This window comes from Camelina sativa, chromosome 11, assembly GCF_000633955.1.
Source record: "Camelina sativa cultivar DH55 chromosome 11, Cs, whole genome shotgun sequence".
In the NCBI taxonomy this organism is placed as follows: Eukaryota; Viridiplantae; Streptophyta; class Magnoliopsida; order Brassicales; family Brassicaceae; genus Camelina; species Camelina sativa.
Genome location: NC_025695.1, coordinates 7,805,605 through 7,822,240, shown reverse-complemented (window position 1 = coordinate 7,822,240; position 16,636 = coordinate 7,805,605). Strand labels below are relative to the sequence as shown.

Genomic DNA, 16,636 nt, shown 5'->3' with positions numbered 1-16,636 from the left:
CCTCATAAATGAGCCCAATGCTCAGCCGCTGAAACTAAAACGCTGTCGTATTATATCGTCGTCGTCTTCTTGGGGAAAAAAATATCTTAGTTTTTGTTTTCTTCTTCATCACAGTCTATCTATCAACTGGGGAAAAAGGATATTTCCAGATTAGGTAGAGGCAGAGGAAAGTACCTTCTTCTTCTTCATTAAGGCTTCTTCAACTTCTTTAGCTATGGCGGCCGATGATTCTTCGGAAGCTATTGACATCAACGGGAATCTAGACTCCGATTCGAACCTTAACACTGACGGTGGCGAAGCGACGGGAAACGATTCCTCATCAAAGGCATTGGTTACTATCCCTGCTCCCGCCGTTTGCCTTTTCCGGTTCGCCGGAGATGCTGCTGGTGGCGCTGTCATGGGCTCTATCTTCGGATACGGTGCTCTTCTTCTTTCATCTCCTTTATACCTTTTTTTTTTTTACTCTTGCTGTTTGCTTTTACTCTCTGATGATAGTGAATTGAGAATTATTGGGGGAAAAGATTGAGTTTCTTTTATTTGATTTGATTTAAAGATTCCTGGATTAGGTTTTGAGCAATCAAATTTTTAGAATTAATTTAATGATTTCAGATTTAAGAGGTTTGAAGAACATTGCTCAAATTTGATTTTGTTTTTGCTGCTTGGAAAGCTGTAGAATTAAGTTAGCTTTAGTTTTCGTTGTAGAGTGTCAAATGTGATAAGATTGGCTGCTGTAAAGCTTTTGAAGTATTATGATGATTGAATTGTAGATAATCTCACGAGATAGAGATATGTTTGTTTTGGGTTCTTTAGGTTCAGGATTGTTCAAGAAGAAAGGCTTTAAAGGATCATTTGCAGATGCAGGGCAGTCTGCAAAGGTACACTCACTCTCATCTTTACGCTTTTGCTTATTTGCTCTTTGACGAAACTGAGTAATTTTTGTTGTTGTTCAAGACTTTTGCTGTTTTATCTGGAGTCCATAGTTTGGTTGTTTGCCTTCTCAAGCAAGTGCGTGGGAAAGATGACGGTGAGACTCTTCAAATCTCTTCTTCCTTTAAGTAGAGATGATTAGTTTTACATGAATTTGTAATGTCTCTCTTACTCACACTGCTGATACTCGTATTCTGCAGCCATCAATGTTGGAGTTGCTGGGTGCTGCACTGGTCTCGCTCTTAGTTTTCCAGGTAATCCATAACCCACCATTCTCATCGTGTTTTCTAATTTGGCATTGAGTATCATAAAAACACTGATCCTGTAAGCAATTCAGCATCTTACAAGTACTTTTAGTCCTGACATAGAAGATTGCTAACCAAGTACTTTTAGTCCTGACATTGAAGATTGCTAACCAAGTACTTTTATGGTCTGAGTTGCAGGTGCTCCACAAGCTCTTCTACAGAGTTGTCTGACTTTTGGGGCATTCTCTTTTATACTTGAGGGACTCAACAAAAGACAAACCGCTCTGGCGCATTCAGTCTCGTTGAGACACCAAACCGGACACTCCCAAGATTATCATCGTCCTTTACCACTCTCTCTTGCTCTACCGATCCCTGAAGAAATCAAAGGAGCCTTCTCTTCTTTCTGCAAGTCCTTAGCTAAACCCAGGAAGTTCTAATTTCCTCTGATTCCCTCTTTCTTGCGTTAGGTACGCTCTATGTAGATGTAACATTTCCCGCTTTTGCTGTACTTCTGTGAGAAATGTTTTATGAAAAGGCTTTTTGCAACAGCCAGTTTGATGAGAAAAAGAGTTGTGTACCTTTTGCATTTTCAGCACGATCTTCTTTTAGATATTTACTACTTTTAGGAAGAAACAAATCTGACTGACAAAAAAAAAAAAGGAAGAAACAATTCTAGTAAATTATCACGGTTTTCCAATGGATATTAAGGACCAAAAACTTTGTATCTGAAACCAGTTACAGTAACATATCATTTCTTGTTCAAAATTAAGGGTGTATACTGAAAGATCCTAATTATAAGAGATTAATCGAATTAACATAGAAAAAAATCACAACAAGAAGCAACAGGGAAGAAAAAAAAAGGAACCTCTTCATATCCTTTTAAACATTAGTATTTTGTGATGCATCAACACAAGTCACAACAACAAGAAGCAACAGTGACATAAGTCTTAGCCATGGACACATCTTCTCACATGGTCTCTCTTCTTTCTTTCTCTTTTCATATCACACTGTATTCATTATATTTTTGTGCTTTGATCGTCTCCTCGTTACTACTTCTTGCAGTCATGCGTTTTTAAAAATCAATATGCAAACCCGTGGATGGGAAAAATCCATGCATAAGCTCATTAAGGATATCCCAGGTTTGTGTTTTGAATTTTAACCAATCAAACTTCCCTTGCAAATATTTGTGTAGCTCTATGCTCATTTATTTATTTGGTGGGAACAATTTTTAAGATGTGACATACATGATCGACGCGGCGATGGGATTGGCCTATGTCTCCGGCAAGATCAACCCTGAGATCATCTTGAAGATTAGGAAATGTAAGAAACATGTTCAGCTCATCCAGATCGATTATGGCCACAATTTGACTCCCAGATCCACCTCTTACAACTTACCCACCACCACTGGTTTCAATCAGCCACAACCACCAACGCCCACGTCTCAAGCGGCGGCGCAACCGTATATGCATTACCTCCAACTCCCGTACGAACAGCCTCAAGTAGCTTATCCTTATTTCAATCCCTATCTCTAATTAAATTCTGACAATAATGTGTAACTTTACAGTATGATCAATGCCAAAACGCTACATTTGATTTACAAAAACAAAAGTAATAATATTAAGCAACAGTTTTCAGTTTTGAAAAATTGTAATTCACTTTCTTTTGCTCTACGTACAGAACAATGAGATGAGTTTGAGAGTAGAGAGGTTAAAGTAAGAAGCTCAAATGCTTGTCTTTTGGCAGAAAACAAAAATCACTCTGAAATCATTTGCCTTGTTTCTGCCTGAGGCGTTCTTTGACAAAATCATTACGGGCTTTAGTGCGAGCTTGCTGTGGAGCAACGTTGAGATACGAAAAATGGATTCCAATGGCGAAAAGAGCAGTCCCTGAGGCAAAAAACGCCACTGTCATCGCCAGTTTTCTTGGTGACGACGGATAGCAAAAAGACATTCTCAATGCAACAGGTGGGAGAATCAACACTTCGTTTGCTACAAATTCAAGGTTTTTGTGTTCAATGAAGGAACATATAATACATACACAACATAGTATAAAATAAGACGGAATGAAAGAGGAGAAACTTTCTTAGAGACATTTCGTCGAATAGTTTGTGTTCACTCTGTTTAATTTACTTTTAAACTCAGACTCAATACCTAAAATCGCACGCTAATTGAAACAAGTTGGGTGGTAATGAGCAACGAAAGTACCTGTATTTTAGATTTTACCATCCATAGGAGAAAAGTCCCCGAGTTTCAGCGGCAAAATATACGTACGGCACAACACAGTACGAGGATCCAAAGATCTTCAGACAGCAGTTAATTAAGAGTTTGAACTTTGATCATGGTTCGACAAACCACAAATTTGGCAAGAAAAGACTATTGATTTAGTAACACGAGACAATTCGTATCAAAATGGGGATGTAGCTCAGATGGTAGAGCGCTCGCTTAGCATGCGAGAGGTACGGGGATCGATACCCCGCATCTCCATCTTTATTTTTCTTTTTAGCCAGGGCCAATGGGCTTCTTTTAAAGGCCCACTACTAAAAAAAAAGAAAGAATATTTTTAGTGATTTAATCTAACTGTAAAAATGTTGTTAATCTCACACAGTCTACACTTTTACTAATCCCTCTACGGACCCTTTTAATTGTGTTTACTGTTTAAAGTTGAGAGTTCCTTCGTCGTCACATCCTTCTCCGGCGACTCTGTTTCCGAAGCACCTCTCTCGCAGCTAAGAAGAGAAAGGCTAGAAATCTCTTACTAGAATCTTATTGAAAATTCTGCTTTTGCTTTACATTAGGATGATGGGCATAAGAACATATGTTGTTAATCGATGTCTGTGTTATCGATTCTCAAGTTTTGCTGGATCTGAAAACACTACTAAGCTTTCTAAACCCCTCGGCGCTGCAAACATCATCCATGTTCCTCACAGAAGGAATCCTGAACCTAAAGGCCAAGATCTCGATTTCGTCAATGTTGCTCATAGTCACCTGATTCAATCTGATTGGGATAAGCTTAATAAGCTATCAGACCACTTGGATTCGTTTAGGGTCAAGAACATACTACTGAAGATTCAAAAAGATTATCTTCTTTCTCTTGAGTTCTTCAACTGGGCCAAAACACAAAACCCAAGTTCTCACTCTCTCGAAACCCATGCTATAGTCCTTCACACTCTCACCAAAAACCGCAAGTTCAAGTCTGCAGAGTCAATCTTGAGAGATGTACTACTCGTGAACGGTGCGGTGGATTTGCCTACTAAAGTCTTTGATGCATTGTTGTATTCGTACAGGGAATGTGACTCTACACCTCGTGTGTTTGATTCACTTTTCAAAACTTTTGCTCATTTGAAGAGATTCAGAAACGCCACTGATACTTTTGTGCAGATGAAGGAGTACGGGTTTCTTCCAACGGTTGAGTCTTGTAATGCTTACATGAGTTCACTGCTTGGTCAAGGGAGGGTTGATATTGCTCTCAGGTTTTACAGGGAGATGCGGCGATGTAAGATATCACCAAACACATACACTCTCAACATGGTTATCTCAGGTTATTGTAGGTCTGGAAAGCTTGACAAGGGGATTGAGTTGCTACAAAACATGGAAAGATTGGGTTTTAGGGCTACGGATGTGTCGTATAATACATTGATAGCCGGGCACTGTGAAAAGGGTCTTTTGAGCTCAGCTTTGAAGCTTAAGAACATGATGGGAAAGAATGGCTTGCAGCCTACTGTGGTTACTTTTAACACTCTCATTCATGGGTTTTGTAGAGCTGTGAAGTTGCAAGAAGCTAGTAACGTTTTTGGTGAGATGAAAGCGGTTAATGTGGCTCCCAACACTGTCACGTATAACACTTTGATTAATGGGTACAGCCAACAAGGTGATCACGAGATGGCGTTCCGGTTTTATGAAGATATGGTCTGTAATGGGATTCAGCGTGACATTTTGACTTACAACGGTTTGATATTGGGACTTTGCAAGCAAGCTAAGACGAGGAAAGCTGCACAGTTTGTTAAAGAACTTGACAAAGAGAATTTGGTGCCAAACTCGTCAACCTTCTCTGCGTTGATAATGGGACAATGCGTGAGGAGAAATGCAGACCGTGGTTTTGAACTGTACAAAAGCATGATTAGAAGCGGTTGCCATCCGAATGAAGAAACGTTCATCATGTTGGTTTCTGCCTTCTGTAAGAATGAGGATTTTGATGGGGCAGCACAAGTGCTAAAGGAAATGGTCAGAAGATCAATTCCTCTTGATTCAAGGACTGTTCATCAGGTCTGCAATGGCCTTAAGCATCAAGGGAAAGACCAACTTTTGAAAGAGTTATTACAGGAGATGGAAGGGAACAAATTTCTACAAGAACGTAACTGAGAAGCAGAAGCTATTAACCAAAAAAATCAGTTTCTTTTTTTGTTCAGTGGAAGAAAAGATTGATGATGCGTTTATAAAGGATACAGTCTCATAACTCATAAGCGTTACAAGACACAAGGCAAGAGTATAAAGTATATAATACAACAACAAATGAATATCTCAAATGAATCTGAGGAAAGTCACACTCAAAGAATAAGCTGTTGTTTTTTGGACGGAACTATAATATAAACAGACAACATGCATAGAGAGGTCGTCACTGCAAATAAACAAAAGGGTTGTCACCAAAACTCGCTAGCGATATTTTTTTATGGTTCCAGCTGTTAAGATCGACCAAGTCACACATAGGGAAATCTTACGAGGGCGGAAGGCATTATCAACAGCGGAGATGAGATCAAGGGTTGATCACAGAAGTAGAAGAGATGCAAGAACCATTGCAGAAACATAAAGTAGAAGAGATAAAGTGTTTCGGGTTTGTCCACTAGGTGCTTGTGCATTGGTTGATGGGGTTCCAGGGGTTGAAGTTGGGGCTTTTTCTGTAACCGGAGGTAGTGGTGGCTCAGTGACATCAGCATCTGTGAAAAGCGGGTTTGGAGCTTGGGCTGGAGGTAAGGAAGTAGAACTCACAAGGGTTAAGAGGGCACCGGGTTGAGCAGGGGCCATGTAAGGTACATTTTCTTTGCTGGCCAAACAAAGATTCTCTGCAGAAGAGAAACAAAGTTAGGCATTGATGTAAATAAGTTTGTGCTGTGAGATTTATATTGTGAGGCCTTTGGTGCAAAATTTGGCTCACTTACTTTTGTATCTAGCAGCTGTGAAAGGGAACTCGGTGATGGTTCCGTTTATACCGGGTCCAGTGATGTAAGAGTTTATCTCAACGGTTGCATCAGAAAAGAAGTCATATGGTTGAGATACAAACTCATTCTGAAACAGTTCCACGTAAACTGGGAGCTGAGACTTCTGCAGCTTCTCCACAACATTGGTTTGCCTTGTGATGAACGACTGAGCGACAGGAAAGACTGATAATTTTTGGATCACAACAGCATTAGCAAATTTCTTTATGTCTTCGATAGCAGAGTCGAGAATATCACGGATGTTTTCTTCAATTTTGTAGACAGTCTCGTACTGGCTCTGCTTCTTGAAGTCAACTAGAACTGAACTATTTGTCGACTGAATCATGACCTTTTTGGTTGTACTATTGCTGTAGCCAGTCATTGTGAGTGTATCAAGAACCGCTTTCACAACGTCGAGCCCTTGCTCCTCTCTCAGGTATGCAGCATTCTGAGGGACACAAAAGCATAGTGGCGTAACCATTAGAAGGTCACGGTTTGATTGATAAAATCGTAAGACTAAGAGGTGCACGGGAACTCACCTCTACACTGATCAAAACACCAGAGAGAGAGGTGGAGTTCTTTGCCAAGTTAAGGAAATCCGAAAGTGAAAGAAACTTCCCAGCATTTTTCATTTTTGGATTCCTAAAGAAACTGAATGCTCCTCTGTAGGGGTTTGATATAGCAGCTGCAAATAAAAAAGATTGGAGAATAGTAAATTGTAACTCTCAAGTTATGTAATGCCTGTACTTTTGATCCAGACATTTGCATCTATATGTAATCTCTTTTTAGTTTAGAAGTAAGTAGGAATAGAAGCTCTCAAACTAGTTTACTAGAAATAGTAGGAAGAAGAGTGTACAAAACAGTCCAGCATTTATCTGAAAGCAAGTAGAAAGCATGAAGACAAACTTACGAGTCAAGGTCTGAATCTCAGGCCATGTGAGACTGAAAGTGTATATTCCACCCAATGAGCTTATCTCAGGAACAATTGTTGAACGGTTTCTGAAAGGAGTTAGGGCGACAGTTGTGCTGTTCCCGAGATCGATCGAACTTGAGCAAAAGGGTGTACCGTCACTGGACATATAGACCGAGCAGTCGATCACATCAGCACCATCTTTGATAGCCTTCTCATATGCCACGTCTGTACATCCAGGATAGTCTCCACTCGCACCATTTTTGGATATAACAAGAAAATCCACTGAGACAAGAACCATAAATTCAATTTCAGGTTTCATCACTAAGTCATAGCAAGATGCAAAGCAAAACTAATCAACTCTCATACCTTGGTTTTTAGCTTTTCTGCCAACGTGGGAGAAGCAGTCTGAACAAAATATGAAAAAGAAGTTTCGATTTTGAGTATCTCCAATGATGTATCATTTATAAGACAAAAAAAGGTTTGTCTGTAGAAGAGACTTGGCTTACTACGTGATGCAGAAGCAGTAATGGGAAAATCAGAGAGCACACCATCGACAGAGAAATTAGCATTGTCCATAAAAGAAAGATACTCAGACACAGGATCGAAACTGTAGTCATGTGCAATATCAACATCATTAGCAAAACCTGACACAAAAACTTCTAATCCTGCTTTGTGAGCATCTTGAACCAAGGAAGTAGGAGCAAGCAAGTACTGCTCCTCATCTAGCGGCAATACGTAAGACTTGGGAACAAGAATCCCTGAAGCAAACGTCTTGACAAAAGTCAAGTTACTCAAGATAGAACCATAGGTCCTGTTTGTAGTCGGCTCAAACTCTTCTTGACCGAGAAAACGGAACACAAAACTCGGTCCTTTACGCCCGAAACGACCAGCGATTTTCTTGAAGAAGTTAACTTCAGGGGAAGAGATGAAGTCAATAAGAACAGTTTTTGAAGCTGCAACCAGAAAGCTACTCATGCTTAGATTCTGCTGAGCGTAGAATGCATCGTGCTGAACATTTAACCAGAACAATGGTGGCTTTATCTGCGTGGCCACGCTTTGAACCGTCATAATCGGGTTAACATTATCATCGAATTTTTCAGAGCGAGATAGTATTCCTCTGATCACTGCAACCAACAAAACGATATTAAAACACACAAAAAAAACCAAAATCCAAGAAGCAGTAAACAAGACTTACAGTTAACATCTTTGAGATCTTTCAAGGAGAAATCAAGGGTGAATCTACCCTGAGTAGGGACACCATTAACGGAGTAAGATTTGAGACGGTTTTTGTGAACAGCTTCAATGTTTGAAGCATTGCTCATAGTTAAATCAGGGAAACAAATGCCAAAAGCATCTTTGGTAAGCTGAACATCACACCAAAGAACAGCATCGGGTACACTTGTCAGCATTGCGAAATTGTAAGCATCGTAACTCGAATCTGGAAACAATCCAGAGAACCCACCACGGGCTATCACAAGAGGAGCCTCACCTGTTTTGTTGAGCACAAAATTCAAAGTGAAATTAGTAATATACTAATACACATCTGGATGATTAGTTTAGTTATTTCTCATGTTTTTTTTGTGGGAAGAGAAGACAGATGAAAGAGGGAGGGAGAGAGGAGACAGACCAGTGAGGGTAGGCCAAGGACTTTTAGATCTTTGAGCATGGATTTGAGAAGCAAGAAGCTGAATCAGAACAACACCACAGAGTAGAAGCGATGAAGCTCGTAACCCTCGCATTGTCGGATTATCTTGATTAACCTTGTTGTTTTTACTTCGCCGGCGACTTCACCGGCTCCTTTATTCTTGCAGCGAGATGAAAGAGAGAGAGAGAGAGAGAGGCGTATTCTTTCTAGCTGTTTCGTTTGTGGGATTCTTTCTCATTTATATGATCCGTTGATTAATTTAAACTAATTTAAGTTAATTATATCAAAAAAAAAGTGTGATGATTAGTTTCTTTCTTCTTCTTTACAAGCTATTTAAAAAATAATAAAAATTTGCAGCCTACCACCACAATTACGCGTAATCACGTATTTGGTTGTTAAGGAGAGCCGAGAGAATTTGGTCGGTCGGCTTCAGCTTAGGATGTCGTGCCTATTTGTTCCTCAAAGGACTCTTTCTTCTCGTCTCGCAAATATTAATATCGTTATTGGGATATATTTGTGATCTATGGTTGATATATTTCTCTGGAATCTGCGTTTGAATTTTACAAACAATCATTAATGTTTATGGTATCTGACGACTGACTGTAACAAATAATTAAAAAGTTTTGAACAATTATTGTTGTTTAACTAGCATAGTAGCATGAGTATAAATCATTAAAGTGACTTTATTTTCTTTTATATATATATATATATATATTTTAAATGTTTACATTTACAACTCTCTCAAGTCTCAAGTACTTGTAAAGAAATTTAATATGGGTCCCGACAACAAAACTGAAATAATGAAGTTTGTACCTTTGGCATTCATGTTTGTTTTTTTGTACGCACACAAGTAACTAGTAAAGCTATATTGGACGTTGAGACAAACAACATTCATATTATTTTTTGTTTAAAACAACCAAAAACATGCTTCTGGACTCACTACTAGATGAAGTATATATGTAGTAAGAAATTTTACTTTTTAAGTTTTGCAAATACAGGTAAGAAATACTTAGAAGTTGACATTATTTATTTATATATTTGATTTCAACTACTGTATTAAATAAGTAATTGTCAAAATTTTATTCGGATATGAGTATTTTAGTCGGCTCAGCTGGCGCAAAGCCAAAGTGGTGATGAACGAACAGAATAAAATATGTAATCAAAGACAGCTACGGGGAGGGTCCCACAACATGGCCGTCATGACTTATCTGTAATTATACACGTGGCAAATATCTATTTGTGCTCACTCATGACATCACCAAAAACGCGCAAACCAGTCACGTTTATACGTGAGAGACCATTGTTTGCTGTATGCACCTAAAACATAAACATAAAAATTAACCATTTCTTTTTTTTTTTCAGCCGCTAATAACAAATTTTTTATAAAGAAAATTTCTCACAGGATGTTGATGTTGATGTTGGAATAAATGTTTTAATTGACTTTTTAATATGTTTTTAGTTTACTTTGTCAACTTCCAATACCTTTCCCTTATTTTAGTTAGGCTCTCCATTGATATCATTGACCTCAATCTTGTACTAATTTATACGTTTTTAGTTGGTACATTTTTGTATTTACATTCTATTTTTCTTAGTTAAAAGTACTATTTATCAAATAAATCTTCGAGGATGGTTCCATTAGGATTTTGACATTGAATTAAGTTGTTGCCTCCCAAAATGATTGAAACCTTTTACAAAACATACATATATATTTAGTCACGGACTCTTACGACACACATGATCGGTTTAAACAAGATTTACATTTTTAACATTGATTGATCGAAATTTTTATTCATATATATCTTGTCAAATATTGTAAAAGAAAGTAAATAATCTATTGTTTCATTGTACAGGTTCGACTCTCCTGTACTGATCATGACTATTGTCTTTTAGCTAGATGTGCATCCCTATATAATAATATATACACATCATATATATGTAGTTCACTCACTAATCTAATACTAATTTATGGCTTCTACAACATTAGCGACAGACACAAGTTGGGATATAAAACCACTAAACATAATAATGAAACATCATACACAAGTTGAAGTTGGGCATGCATGTGCATCAGTGACATGTAGTGGTATATGTGAAGGATATTTATACATTGTAGACTTTTTTTGTCATCATGTATACTCATATAGAAACATTAATCAAAGAGTGAGATTTGGAACATGTTATGTAAGGGACATTTTGTTCTTCCATATTTGTTTAAGTTCTTTTTATTTTTTCTCTCATACAATGGGCCGGTAGCAATAGTCCTTTTAATTAAGTAGTTAGGTAGCTATAGCATATAGCATTCATAGAGCCGGTACTTTTGCACACCCAGTACGATCGTTCTACTGTTCTAATGACGCGGGTTACAAGCAACTTCGTTGACCCTGAAAAGACTCATTTTCACGAATTACTTTACTTTAGTTGATGGAACGAATCAATGAAACATCCGTTTACACTTTACACGACGTAATAACAATTCTTCTTAACCCGCAAACCCATAAGTAGCACGCATCCTAAGGTCCCGCAAATCCTGTCACACAGTCTAGTTCACGCATATGGAAACGGGAAACCCCTAATCTCTTTTCCGTAAACCATAGTTTTCTCTTGTTCTTTCTCTCATAATATTGCTTGTAAAAACTTCTTGGGGATGAAAATTGAAATAACCGTTTCACTTTGGAAGTTTTCGAAGAACTATCAAGCATCCTTTCGAAAACCATAAACTCAAAATTATGTTTGCTGACATTAATTGAATATGACCTTATACGTCATGGTCAAACAAGAAAAGAAGAACTGACACGTAAGCAAGTCGTTACGTCGTTGAGGTCAGCGTCCTTTGTCTACGTGGAGGCAGTGCTTCACCACGTGTATTCCTCAGAAAGCGAGTTTCCCAAAACTATGCTATACACGCGCGCGTGACCATGAACTCTCAAAATCAAGCATTCAATGCCAGTGAGCCTTTTTTCTGGCCTTTGCACGAAACATAGAAAGAACTCTGATTTTATTTCCCTCCCTCTACGGCTCTCTCGCTTCACGGCTTTCCTAATTTGCTCACACGAAGCAGAACCATCGTCTCTCTCTCTCTCTCTCTCTCTCTCTCTCCCTCAACCGAATCCATCTTCTTCGTCTCATTGAGAATTGGTTCACGTGACCCTTTTTCCACATTGCGGCTTATTGCTTCCGTGTTTGGTCACTTCCCACATGCTGTTAGTGTTTCAACGCCCAATTTATCTTCACCCGAGGTTAGAAGAGAGTTATCTTATACATTGGGATTATCTTATATCATTCGAGATTAGTGTTAGATAGTAGTTTGCGTGATGGAGTCGTATTTGTTCTTTTATCTTTCTTGATTTGGTCGGTTACCTCAGTTTTGTCCTGTTCTGAGATTAATATCATCGCTTCTCTTTTTGCTATATTAAGGACAAAATCTTCCATTCGGTGAGATATTTGCTTCTTCTTTTTTTCTCGGCCACAGATTAAAATTCGTCAAATTTCATGAGTTCTAATGCTTGGAGCTTAAGGTGAATCCGTTTCCTTGGAGAATTGAACGGAGGGTTTGTATATTTGTGGTCTAAGAAGGGTTTTAGGTTTTTTGTGAGGGGGAAAGATTGAAACTTTCTTTTCCCCGTGAATGGTAAACCACGGTGAGATGTCGTCTGGGTTCGTGGGTGTTGTCGTTTCGGATCCATGGCTGCAGAATCAGTTCACTCAAGTTGAACTTCGGACTCTCCATTCCAAGGTTTCTTCTTTTTTTGTTTATCATCCTTCTTTCTATATACAGTCTTACATGTCTTACAATGGATGTAATCGTTTTGTTTTGTGGTGTAGTTTGTATCTTTGAAGAATCAGAGTGGGAGTATCACTATAGATGATCTCCCTCCTCTATTGGCAAAGCTGAAGGCTTTTAGTGCTACACTTAAGGAGGACGAAATCAGGGGGATGCTATGTGAATTGGGTTCTGATATAAGCAGTGATGTGGGGTTTGAAGAGTTTCTCAAGGCATGTTTCTTTGTTTCTTAATTGTTGGAGTTTTGGATTGAGTATCAGTGTGGTGTATTTAGAGAATATGGTTTTTTGGATTGATCTTTATGTGCAGATATATCTTAACTTGCTAGGTAAAGCAGCTGAGAAATCTGGTGGTCATAAGAACTCATCCGCGTTTCTTAAAGCTTGTACTACGACACTTCTTCACACTATCTATCAGTCGGAGAAGGGTCCTTTTGTTCAGCACATCAACAGATATCTTGGGGATGACCCCTTTTTGAAGCAGTTTCTTCCTCTTGACCCTGACTCTAATGATTTGTACGAACTTGTCAAAGATGGCGTACTTCTGTGGTAAGGTGCACATTTGATATGTTAAGAGTCATCTCAACACAGAATGCATATGATTTCTGCCTTTTATGCGTTTCTCTTCCTTCCTTTTTGGTGTAGTAAGCTTATAAATGTAGCAGTTCCCGGGACAATAGATGAACGAGCAATCAACACGAAGAGTGTACTTAACCCGTGGGAGAGAAATGAGAATCACACTCTTTGTCTAAACTCTGCGAAAGCCGTTGGATGCACTGTTGTTAATATTGGGACACAGGACCTAGCCGAAGGACGGGTATGTTTCTGTGCAAGTGTAATTTGTTTTTACTGGCCTAACGGCTGAGATGACCGTGCAACGTTCTGACAAGGGAGGTTTTATGATGTTTTGCAGCCTCACCTGGTACTTGGATTGGTTTCACAACTCATAAAGGTCCGCACACATCCACTTGTCCGTTCTGTGTATCTTAGTTTTCCTTTTTGGGATCGAGTATTAACTGAATAATGTTGGTAACTGCAGATTCAACTACTCGCTGATCTCAATTTAAAGAAGACGCCTCAGCTTGTTGAGTTGGTTGAGGACAGCGATGTAACTGAGCTATACCAATCACATTTACAGCCATGTATATGCTTCTTGTAATCTAATTAGTGGTAACAAATTTATCTCTGTTGCAGGATGTGGAGGAGTTGCTGAGATTACCCCCTGAGAAAGTCTTACTTAAATGGATGAACTTCCATCTTAAGAAAGGAGGTTACAAGAAAACCGTCTCAAACTTTTCTGCGGATTTGAAGGTATTTGGCTTCTCAAAGTACAACTTGGAGGAAACCTCTCTCTGTTGCTTATCCAAATCGTTAATTAGGCGATTCTCAATTCACGATTGTACTTAAGTGCTACTGTTCCTTTCAACATGCAGAAGCAATATCAGTTCTTGTTTAAGAGGCATAAAAGAAACATAATTTATTCTTATACTCAAGGTTTTGGTAATTTCATGGATGCACCTATATTTCTATGATAAAAACGTGTTGCTGGTAAATCTGCAGGATGCACAAGCCTATTCCTTTCTGCTCAATGTTCTCGCACCTGAACACTGTGACCCGGGTACTCTAGATGCAAAGGATCCTCTTGAAAGGGCTGAACTGGTTCTAAGTCATGCAGAGAGAATGAACTGCAAGCGATACTTGACTGCAGAAGAGATCGTCGAAGGATCTCCAACTTTGAATCTTGCATTTGTGGCACAAATTTTCCATGAAAGGTTTTTATTATGATACACTTCCATCTCTCAAAAAGTTCATAAATGATGGCATGTTCTGTTTGATTAGGGTGGTGATGGTTTACTCAAAGAATATCTCTTGTTGTAAGTTATTGTGGACTAACAAACTTTTGAATGTTATGGAAAAAAGAATGGGGAGAATGGTTTTCATACAATGACTTAAAGCTTCTTACCTGAAATCCCTTTACCTGGGATGTTTCCATTTAAGATTTAATTGTTTTGTTTTCTATGCACTCGATTTAACTCTAGCTGTCTGTACTTGTTACAGGAATGGCCTAAACACGGACGGTAAGTATTCATTTGCGGAGATGATGACCGAAGATTTACAAACTTGTAGAGATGAACGATGCTACCGACTATGGATCAACAGCCTCGGGATTGACAGTTATGTCAATCATGTATTTGAAGATGTTAAAAACGGGTAAGCTTTATTTTAGCTCATAGTAAAGCAAGCAATTAGTAGAAACTGTACCTGCAGTTGGATGATGTTGCATTTGAAAAAAAATGGAACCCTCTTTTGTCCTGAAGCCTTTTTTCTGTTCTATTTACTAATTTATGCAGATGGATTCTACTGGAGGTTCTTGACAAGATCTCTCCCGGTTCTGTCAACTGGAAGCATGCTTCCAGACCACCGATTAAGATGCCGTTTAGAAAAGTAGAGAACTGCAATCAAGTCGTAAAGATCGGGAAAGAGCTGAAGTTATCACTTGTAAATGTAGCTGGAAATGACATAGTTCAAGGGAATAAGAAGCTCATTCTTGGTAATCACTCATTCTTGGTAATCATTACCGAGAGATCATGTTTCAATATTTGTTAGCTTGATGAAAGAAGATGATCGCCTTACAAACTGGAGATACTGTTGTCTATCTCAGGTCTCTTATGGCAGTTGATGAGATTCCATATGCTCCAACTTCTCAAGAGTCTCAGATCTCGGACACAAGGTAAAGAGATGACTGATGCGGATATCCTCAGCTGGGCCAACAGGAAAGTACGAACCATGGGGCGTAAATCGAAAATCGAGAGTTTCAAGGTTCCTTTCTTTATGATTACTTCAAACACTTACCATAATACAATTCCTTTATAAAATATGTCATCACCTTCTAGTTCATATTAAAAATTCTCTAGGACAAGAGTCTATCAAGCGGGTTATTCTTCCTTGACCTTCTATGGGCGGTCGAGCCAAGAGTTGTAAACTGGAATCTTGTCACCAAGGGTGAAACAGGTTCAGTACTCTCTTAACTTGAGTCTACTTACTTTCTCGGTTTCTCCGTTTACCCGAATCAAGGCTTATTTGATTTTTATGATTGTTGAAACGTACAGATGACGAGAAGAGGTTGAATGCTACATACATAGTTAGTGTCGCAAGAAAACTCGGTTGTTCGGTTTTCTTGTTGCCTGAAGATATCATGGAGGTGAGAACCAAGATCTATATAATGTATTCTCTTTTACTTTTACCGGAAAGAGCAATTGCTTAGATGAGATGTGTTTTGGGATGTTGTGACAGGTGAATCAGAAGATGATCCTAATATTAACGGCAAGTATAATGTACTGGAGTCTTCAGAGACGTTCATTGGAGAGTTCAGATTCCTCCTCGACTCAGAGCACCACCACGACGTGCACCAGTACAGGGGCGTCCCCTGCTCCATCTGTCACTGAAGAGGAGGAAGTTTCCTCATTGAGCCGCGAAGTCTCAAGCTTGGCCGTTGATGATAACGATGCAGATGCGGTTTCAGACATCACCACTGTCTCAGAGGAGACATCCATCGGATAGAAAGAGAGCAAAATGTTATATTGAATATGAATCTCTTTGCTAGAGCAAAGTAGCTTTTGTAATACTGACTTTTCTGTAATCTGTATTTATGGATTCTAGCTAACTCTGTCATGCATGTACATATGTAATGCTTATGGAGGAAATTAATCAAGTACCATAAGCGTGCATATGATCCTCTCACGCTAATTCGGTGGAGACACGTCAAAGCAAGTTCTAATATAGTTTAATGGAGAAACTATATATAGTTACCAAATATACTACTCCAATCATCACAATTAGTATATTTGATAAAAAAAATATTAAAAAAGAAATTTATACTAATAAAGAGTAGAAGATATAAGCTTATAAGACTGTTCACCTAGGATTTAAAACCTCCA

The 16,636-nt window shown here is 38.7% G+C and overlaps 4 protein-coding genes, 1 long non-coding RNA gene and 1 other non-coding gene across 6 annotated transcripts; 4 read left to right on the top strand and 2 right to left on the bottom strand.

Annotated features, from left to right (window-relative positions):
• Nucleotides 91-1,764, top strand: LOC109124705 (mitochondrial import inner membrane translocase subunit TIM22-2). The gene is made up of 5 exons (XM_010440413.2): nucleotides 91-419; nucleotides 811-875; nucleotides 952-1,024; nucleotides 1,128-1,181; nucleotides 1,371-1,764. The coding sequence occupies exons 1-5, from the start codon at nucleotides 215-217 to the stop codon at nucleotides 1,607-1,609; spliced, it is 636 nt and encodes a 211-aa protein (XP_010438715.1). The 5' UTR covers nucleotides 91-214; the 3' UTR covers nucleotides 1,610-1,764.
• On the bottom strand, nucleotides 2,737-3,530 carry LOC104722269. Its single transcript, XR_757168.2, has 2 exons — nucleotides 3,377-3,530; nucleotides 2,737-3,160 (listed from the first exon to the last, which is right to left on the bottom strand). It is a non-coding gene; the product is annotated as an uncharacterized LOC104722269 (long non-coding RNA).
• TRNAA-AGC lies at nucleotides 3,583-3,655 on the top strand. The gene has a single exon. It is a non-coding gene; the product is annotated as a tRNA-Ala (tRNA).
• On the top strand, nucleotides 3,791-5,624 carry LOC104722268 (pentatricopeptide repeat-containing protein At4g26680, mitochondrial-like). The gene has a single exon (XM_010440410.2). It carries the CDS (start codon nucleotides 3,968-3,970, stop codon nucleotides 5,528-5,530), a length of 1,563 nt encoding a protein of 520 aa, XP_010438712.1. The 5' UTR covers nucleotides 3,791-3,967; the 3' UTR covers nucleotides 5,531-5,624.
• LOC104722267 (glycerophosphodiester phosphodiesterase GDPDL3) lies at nucleotides 5,597-9,150 on the bottom strand. Its single transcript, XM_010440409.1, has 8 exons — nucleotides 8,901-9,150; nucleotides 8,469-8,762; nucleotides 7,780-8,397; nucleotides 7,640-7,678; nucleotides 7,271-7,555; nucleotides 6,900-7,045; nucleotides 6,325-6,808; nucleotides 5,597-6,228 (listed from the first exon to the last, which is right to left on the bottom strand). Exons 1-8 carry the CDS (start codon nucleotides 9,010-9,012, stop codon nucleotides 5,933-5,935), a joined length of 2,274 nt encoding a protein of 757 aa, XP_010438711.1. The 5' UTR covers nucleotides 9,013-9,150; the 3' UTR covers nucleotides 5,597-5,932.
• LOC104722265 (fimbrin-1) lies at nucleotides 11,905-16,426 on the top strand. Its single transcript, XM_010440408.2, has 15 exons — nucleotides 11,905-12,154; nucleotides 12,388-12,651; nucleotides 12,741-12,911; nucleotides 13,009-13,247; nucleotides 13,344-13,515; nucleotides 13,612-13,650; nucleotides 13,738-13,806; nucleotides 13,893-14,009; nucleotides 14,259-14,470; nucleotides 14,757-14,909; nucleotides 15,050-15,249; nucleotides 15,361-15,518; nucleotides 15,614-15,710; nucleotides 15,809-15,900; nucleotides 15,993-16,426. Exons 2-15 carry the CDS (start codon nucleotides 12,544-12,546, stop codon nucleotides 16,257-16,259), a joined length of 2,094 nt encoding a protein of 697 aa, XP_010438710.1. The 5' UTR covers nucleotides 11,905-12,154; nucleotides 12,388-12,543; the 3' UTR covers nucleotides 16,260-16,426.

Coding starts and splice junctions, on each gene's coding strand:
- LOC109124705 (XM_010440413.2), top strand. CDS start 215: ATGGCGGCCGATGATTCTTCGGAAGCTATTGACATCAACGGGAATCTA. Junction 1,025..1,127: donor AGTGCGTGGGAAAGATGACG/GTGAGACTCTTC, acceptor CGTATTCTGCAG/CCATCAATGTTGGAGTTGCT. Junction 1,182..1,370: donor TCTCGCTCTTAGTTTTCCAG/GTAATCCATAAC, acceptor TCTGAGTTGCAG/GTGCTCCACAAGCTCTTCTA.
- LOC104722268 (XM_010440410.2), top strand. CDS start 3,968: ATGATGGGCATAAGAACATATGTTGTTAATCGATGTCTGTGTTATCGA.
- LOC104722267 (XM_010440409.1), bottom strand. CDS start 9,012: ATGCGAGGGTTACGAGCTTCATCGCTTCTACTCTGTGGTGTTGTTCTG. Junction 7,556..7,639: donor CAGAAAAGCTAAAAACCAAG/GTATGAGAGTTG, acceptor TTCTTGTCTCAG/TGGATTTTCTTGTTATATCC. Junction 7,046..7,270: donor TGAGATTCAGACCTTGACTC/GTAAGTTTGTCT, acceptor TTTTATTTGCAG/CTGCTATATCAAACCCCTAC.
- LOC104722265 (XM_010440408.2), top strand. CDS start 12,544: ATGGTAAACCACGGTGAGATGTCGTCTGGGTTCGTGGGTGTTGTCGTT. Junction 13,651..13,737: donor TGGTTTCACAACTCATAAAG/GTCCGCACACAT, acceptor TGGTAACTGCAG/ATTCAACTACTCGCTGATCT. Junction 15,250..15,360: donor GAATAAGAAGCTCATTCTTG/GTAATCACTCAT, acceptor TGTCTATCTCAG/GTCTCTTATGGCAGTTGATG.